The 7,500-nt window shown below is 36.2% G+C and overlaps 2 protein-coding genes and 1 long non-coding RNA gene across 5 annotated transcripts in view; 2 read left to right on the top strand and 1 right to left on the bottom strand.

Annotated features, from left to right (window-relative positions):
- Positions 1-5,285, top strand: part of LOC106878226 (protocadherin gamma-A4) — a 110,829-nt gene extending 105,544 nt beyond the window's left edge. For both annotated transcript variants that reach the window (XM_089362773.1, XM_089362771.1), the window contains one exon: positions 5,049-5,285. In XM_089362773.1, the coding sequence (XP_089218899.1) occupies positions 5,049-5,090 (42 nt within the window). In that variant the 3' untranslated portion in view covers positions 5,091-5,285. The remainder of the gene's footprint in view (positions 1-5,048) is intronic.
- LOC149132709 (uncharacterized) overlaps positions 1-7,500 on the bottom strand; it is a 126,617-nt gene that overhangs the window by 21,155 nt on the left and 97,962 nt on the right. The gene's annotated exons all lie outside the window — the stretch shown is intronic.
- The window catches only part of LOC106878225 (protocadherin alpha-3), a 94,489-nt gene continuing 92,037 nt past the window's right edge, over positions 5,049-7,500 (top strand). For both annotated transcript variants that reach the window (XM_089362774.1, XM_089362775.1), the window contains exon 1: positions 5,049-5,128. The gene's annotated coding sequence lies outside the window, so the exon portion shown is untranslated. The remainder of the gene's footprint in view (positions 5,129-7,500) is intronic.

The raw sequence follows: 7,500 nt of genomic DNA, 5'->3' as shown, positions 1-7,500 counted from the left end.
TTTGTCTCTTTCCTTTCTTTGTCTCCTCCTCTCTTTCTCTTTATGTTTATTCCCTGCAAAGCTTACACTTATTTACTTGGCGTTCTCTTGTTTTTGATGATAAAATGTGTTGACACCAGTTTTATTGTCATTAAAACTAAGAAACCAAGCAGATATTTCAGCCATGTTTCTAGGGCTATGTGGAGATAGGAAGAAGCATTAGCAAGTAAATGGCAACAATTTAGGAGGAATAATAACATACAGAAAAATTTTGTAAGGGATAATCTTTCATCAAATGAAATATTTGGAAGATATTTTAGGAATATTTAATGTCTTATTTTTATGGTTGTTAACTGAAGCTGAGAATGTTTATTCAAGTGAATGATTCTACTGATTTTCTTTAATGTAAACAGATTGGAGGCTTGATAAGAACTGAAGGGTGCTTGTAGCAAGTGTAGATATTGTCAATGCAATAGCTTGGTCCTCCTACCAGACTTGTAGCTCTTTTTATATACAACAATCTAAGTCAACATTGACAGGATGTAATTTCAAACATGATGCCCCTAAACTGCATTTTTTCTTCTGTATTCCCTCTGAATAGTGGAAATGTAGTTAAAAGAGAGCAAAAAAAAATTTTTTTTAAATCTTTTACTTGTTTCAGTCATTGGACTGCAGCCATAAAACCTTTGGACTCTGCACTAATGATTAAGTCACGCACTTATTCTATTGGTCTCTTTTTGCTGAACTGTTAAGTTATGAGAATGTAAACAAATCAACACCGGTTATCAAGCAGTGGGGGATGGGGGTAGCAAGCATAAACATAAACACATATACACAAACATTTATACACGAAGTTGAAAAGATCCTTTGGATGATAACTGATGAGAATTTGGCAACCTTTTGCGTCTTGTTTTCCATTGGTTTGTGCCTATATATTGTGTTTTTTTTTAATTTATCACACACACACACACACACACACAAATATGTGTGTGTATCATAAGTTAAAAAAACACAATATGTATAAGCACAAACAAATGGAAATCAAGACGTTGCCAAATCCTCATCAATTATTATCAATAAACGGGAACAGCAGCCAAATGGCCCTCAAACCACAGCTTGCTTTCTCAATTTTTTTTTTTTCATTTGGTTTGATATAAATTTGTGTGTGAAATGAATCTTGTGTCTTGAAAGGGTCATTTTGCCAATAATAATAATAAACACATACATACTGGCTCAGTATCACTTCTTTATTGTTAGTCAATCAGTTGAATATTTAACCAATTAATAAACTGATTGTTTAGACCTTGAAGAGAGTGGTTATGTCATTGATGAGGTTGGGACATAAATGACCACCACATTGAACAAATGATAACATAGTTGGTTAGATACTTAACTGACTGAGTAACAATAAAGAAGTGATATTGAACCAGTGCATGTGTTTATTATTATTGATGTAATGACCTTCCCAAGACACACCATAGCTTACTTTCTGAAAAATAAGAAATGATAACATTGGATAATGTAGTCTTACATAAACCCACAAAAAAAAAAGATGGTCCTGGCTGGAATGTCTTTGATCATAGATAAGTCTACTTGGTTAGAGCTAGCTGGGACTAATCATCATCATCAGCATCATCAACATCATCATCCTCAGCAGCACCATCATCATCATCATCATCATCATCATCATCAAGAGCAGCAACAGCATTGGCATCATTAGCATCTGTGGCATCATCATTACCCTTGTCATTGTTTTTGTTGTTGACCTTTTCATCTCCCACTTCCGCCTCCTTCCCCTTCATTTTTTCATCCTCATTTCATCTTCACATAATCTTCCTCCCCTTCCTCCCCTCCTCTTCTCCTTTTCCTCTTCTTCCCCCTCCTCCTCTTCCTTTCTCTCTCCCCCTCTTCCTCTTCCTCTTTCCCCTCCTCTTCCTTGTCCTCTCCTCCTCTTCTCCCTCATCCACTCCTTCACTTTCTCTTCCTCCTTCTCATCTACTTCCTTCTCCTCCTCCTCCTCCTCCTCATCGTCGTCAACATCATCATCATCGTCAACATCATCATCGTCGACATCATCATCCTCATCATATACTTAAGCTGTTTACTTTGATATATGTTACTGCAAACCATGAAAACTGAAGCAGGATGTTCTGTTCCATGATCACAAGTCTACACCTGACTGGGTTAAATATTTAATTAAAACTATTATTTATATCTGTGCATTATTTATTCATTAATGTATGGCTGTATGTAAGAGTAATTCAGTTCAATAAATCTATGTTTTTCACCAAAATCTCTTGTAACTACATTAACACTTTTGTTACCATGTTTCAGTTGAAAAACACTGCTTTTTGTTTTAATTAATTTTGAAAATTAAGACAAATTTCTAAAAAAAAATTAAAATAAAATTATTGTTAAGCTGATATTTGGGACATAAAGTAACCTAGTGGTGGACGGTTTTAATTTATATCAATTTAACATAGGAAATTTGTGTAATAAAAGCAGGGTTTGTCATAGGTGGATTGGCATATATTTTTTCCTCACAATGATAAGTATTTTATCTGGAAGCAATAAGTAACCCCATAAGCAGCTGGAATTATCTTACCTTTTTTTCTTTTCTTACTTGTTTCAGTCATTGGATTGCAGCCATGCTAGGGCACAAGCTTGAAGGGTTTTAGTCAAAAGAATCATTCCTTGTACTTATTTTTAAGTGTGGTTCTTATTTCGTCAGTCCTTTTTGCTGAACCACTAAGTTACAAGGGATGTAAACAAACCCAACACTGGTTGTCGAGTTGGGGGGAAAACACTGACTCAAACACAGGTACACACACACATATGCATACAGAGACATGCACACACACACATACGGCGGAGAGCTGGCAGAAACGTTAGCACGCTGGGCAAAATGCTTAGCGGTATTTCATCTGCCGCTACGTTCTGAGTTCAAATTCTGCTGAGGTCGACTTTGCCTTTCATCCTTTCGTTGTCGATTAAATAAGTACCAGTTATGCACTGGGGTCGATATAATCGACTTAATCCATTTGTCTGTCCCCTCTATATTTAGCCCCTTGTGGGTAGTAAAGAAATAACACACACATAAAGACATACCACCACATATACACATACAAGCGTACACATACACACACACACATGTATACGATGGGCTTCCTCAGTTTCTGTCCATAAAATTCATTCACAAGGCATTGGTTGTCCCATGGCTATAAGAGAAGACACTTGTTCCAGGCACCATGCAGTGGGATTGAACCTGAAACCACACGGATGCAAAACTAGCTTCTTTACCTCATAGTCAGACCTGCACCGATATAGTATAGAATTTCCTTTTCCCATTTTACTCCTTTTCCAAGTCATTTGATACACAGAAATCTTGTATGGATAAAATGGTTTTCCTGTTGCAGTAAAATTACTACTGTCACTAGGCAATATAACAGAAAAAAGTGTTTGACATCTTGTGTTGGACTGTCCAAAGAATTATTCATTCTTGTCCGTTTCTCACAAAATAACTGGGGTTAAGAACTGGCATAGAACCTTTCCCAAAAAGGCTTACAAGTGACCTTTTCCATTCAAATGTTCATATGCTTCATGCTGTTATTTTCAATGAAATTACTATGATAACAGCATTGTTGACCCTGTTCCCTTCCTCTCCCCCCTCCCATCTCCCCTCCTTCTCCTCTACCTCTTCTGCCTCTCTTCCCCCTCACCTTCCTCCTCTCCTCCTCCTCCCTGCCCTCCTCTTTCCCCCTTCTCCTCCTCTTCCCCTTCTCCTCCCTCTGTCTACTCGCTTTCCTTTTCCTCCTTCCCTCCATCTTCTCTTCCTTCTCCTTCCTGCTTCTTCTCTTCCTCCTTCCTCCGTCACTCCCTCTTCCTCCTTCCACCCCTTCCACCACCTCTCCTTCTTCCTTCTCCCTGCTCCTCCTCTACCCCTGCTCCTCCTCCTTCCATCTTCTCCTCCTCCTTCCATCTTCTCCCTTTCCTCCTCCTCCCTCCCTCCATCTTCTCCCCTTCCTCCTCCTTCCTCCTCCCCTCCTCCACTCCTCTTCTCATCTGCCTCTTCCTACCCTCCATTCACCTACTCCTCCTCCCCTCCTCCTCCACTCCTCTGCCTCTTCCTACCCTCCATTCACCTACTCCCCCCCTACCTGTCTCCATGCTGAACAAAATAACACCAATCTGCCAAAGGATTGCACATTTACAGCTGAATGAACTGGAGCAACATAAAACGAAGTGTTTTTTTTTGCTCGAAAACACAATGCACTGGCAGTCTGTAATTGAAACCATGATCATGCGATTCTGAGCACAACACTGTAACCACTTGGCCATATGCATTCATGCACACCCCAACACACATATATCTATATATACATTACCTCTCCTATCTCTTTCTCTCTCCCTCCACACACACAAACACATATTTGTAAGCATGGGGTGGGTAACAGATTTGATTCAATACTGGTTGAAATGCATGGTGATATCAGGTTACATATCATCATGTTCTGACTTCAAATGGTTTTGAGTTCAACTTTCATTTTGCTATGGTCGATATTCCAAGTCTCAATCAAATGCTTAGGTTGACTTGATTGACAGTAACTTCCACCAAAATGTTTGCTGGCCATGTGCCAACTTTAGAAAACACACACACACACATATATGGATAGTACACATGCATACACTTAGAAAATTAGTATATGTATGTGTATGTATATATATATATATATATATATATATATGTATATGTGTATATATATATATATATATATGCATGTATATACATTGATATTTATTACACATACATACTGTATACATCCACACACACTCTTGAAATCAGATCTTCATACGCACACATCCATCCCTCCATACATACATACATACATCCATGCACATACATACATCCGTGCACACACACACATACATCCGTGCACACACACACATACATACATATATTTATTTAATATATAATTCATATAATATATACGTATGTACATATTCAATTTTGTAACCAAACTGCTGTTTTTAGCTTTATATTTAACTTTCAGTTGTTTTCTGTGTTTTAGCGTCAAAATATGGTAAATACTAAAGTGAAATCATGTTGCTGACGAGATTAAAGAGGAATTGTTGGACATTCCAATTGCAGGCAAGATGTTTGCAAATATTTATATCTTTTCTGTACCTTTGAGAGATTGCTATATTTAAAACTATTGGTTCCATTAGCAACTGCTGTAAACTTTCTTTATTATGACATGTTATCATGTAACCTTCCCAAGACATTAATTAAAATATATTATTATTAATATAACTTGAGTTTTTTTTTAAAATTTATCAACGTATATCAATTTTGTTACATAAGAGCAAGACATGGAGCATGGTCGTGACTTTCTGGTTAAGGTATTTGTTTCACAAGAACGTGGTTCTGGGTTCAATCCCACTGCATGGTGCCTTGGTCTAATATCTTTCACTATAGGCCATTTATCACTTTATCTATCTTTCTATCTGTCTTATTATCTGTCTGTCTATTCTTCTGTCAATCTAGTCTATATCTGTCTTTATCTTTCTGTCTGCTTCTTGATATCTGACTATCTCTATCTGTCCATTTATCTTTCTCTCTTTATCTGTCTGTCTACACCTGTTTATCTACTCTATATAAATGTACTCCTCCACAACATGATTACATATACATGTGTGTGTTTGTGTGTATATTGCTTTTACCAATGTAAGCAAATGAAGGATTATAAACATTGGCACAAAAACACAAACTTGAGGCCTTTGATGGAACTACTTTCTGATATTTGTTATGCTGGGTGAAACGCTTGGCAGTATTTCATTTGTCTATGTTCTGAGTTCAAATTCTGCTGAGGTCAATTTTGAATTCCTCCTTTTGGGGTCAATACTTTAAGTACCTGTCAACTACTGGAGTTGATGTGATTGACTTACCCCTCTCCCAAAATTGCAGGCCTTGTGCCTATAGTAGAAAGACTTATTATTGTAGTTGTTAATATAGCTGTCTAGCCCCTAGGCTACCTTTATCAAGTAAACATGTCCAAATTCAGAGACATGATCAGCTATTAATATTCAGTTATTGAGATGGTATATCTAGGGATGATATTATCCAATGTGTTTTTAATTCATTTAAAGACACTAGTGTATGATGTGAGAAAACTTTCACTTGGTTCCTATTTCTAGCATATTAAGCAATCACATAGGGGCTCCCTCTTTTGTCAAGTAGTGTATAAAAATGTATACACAGCTACCTCCAAGATGTGAATTTTGAAACCAAATTTGATTTGATGGCACTATTTCTTTATGGTAAGGTATTGAAATGGCAGAATTGTAATTGGGACAGACAAAATGCTTAAAAGCATTTCATTTGGCCTTACTTTTGAGTTCAAATTCCACTGAGGTCAACTTCACCTTTTATCCTTTCAGAGTCAGTAAAATAAGTACTGGTTGAAAATTGACTGTTGTATGATAATTACAAACAATTCTCAGTCATACGAGCATGTCATTCATTTCAACTTTACCAAGGAAACAAGGAAACATATCTGGTCAAAGGGAAAATTTATTTTACTGCAAACCAAATAAGGGTTGGCAACAGAAAGAACATCTGATTATAAAAGATCTGCCTTGATAAATTGCATCCAACCCATACAAGTATAGAAAAGTGGATGTTAAAACAATGATAATGGTGATGATGAGACTAGAAACCTGATTCAAAGGCATTTAACAAATCAGATTCAGCTAAAGTACCTGTGTTATAAGGAATGAGAAATTAACCCTTTAGCATTTAAACCAACCATATCCTTCCCAAATATTCTATCTGTTTTATGTTAAAACTGACCAGTCACATCTACCCTCCAATGTCATTATAAAAATAAACAAACACACCATTGAAATCTTGAAGCTACAAGATAATGTATGATTAAGTCAAAACAATGTGAATAAATAAGCATCACATTTGTCAAAGAAATCTAAATACTAAAGGATTAAGGAAAAAACCAGTCCCTTTGGTGAAATTCTATCCAGCAAATATAAATCTATGAAGTATTGGTTGATGCAAGCCTGTAGTAGAAGACACTTGCTTAAGGCGCTGTGTGGTGGAATCAAACTCGAAACCACTAAGTTGTAAAATAAACTTGTTAACCACACAACCGTGTCGGATATAGTCATTAATGGCAATAAAAATGTGAGTTACACCCTGAATGATATGCATTGTTCAATGGAGAGAAACATTGATATGATCATCTGAAACAATTCAAAATAAAAGATCTACTGATAGCGATATCAAATTTGCAGGATCATGAAACCCACAGCAGTCCATAGCAATAATATCTTTTATGGTGATATTATTTATCTATAAAGAATGTCAATATTGTCAATTGAGTAAGAATACATTATTTAAGAATTGTTTATAGATATATATATATGTAGTTTTTCACAGATCAAAAGTTTGCCTATTGGTTTATATTGACAAACATTTATTCATTTATGATGGGTATACAATAATTGGCA

The sequence above is a fragment of the Octopus bimaculoides genome, chromosome 14, assembly GCF_046866305.1.
Source record: "Octopus bimaculoides isolate indiv1 chromosome 14, ASM4686630v1, whole genome shotgun sequence".
NCBI classification, from domain to species: domain Eukaryota; kingdom Metazoa; phylum Mollusca; class Cephalopoda; order Octopoda; family Octopodidae; genus Octopus; species Octopus bimaculoides.
The sequence above is the reverse complement of the archived record's forward strand: the minus strand, read 5'-3'. Positions and strand labels throughout refer to the sequence as shown.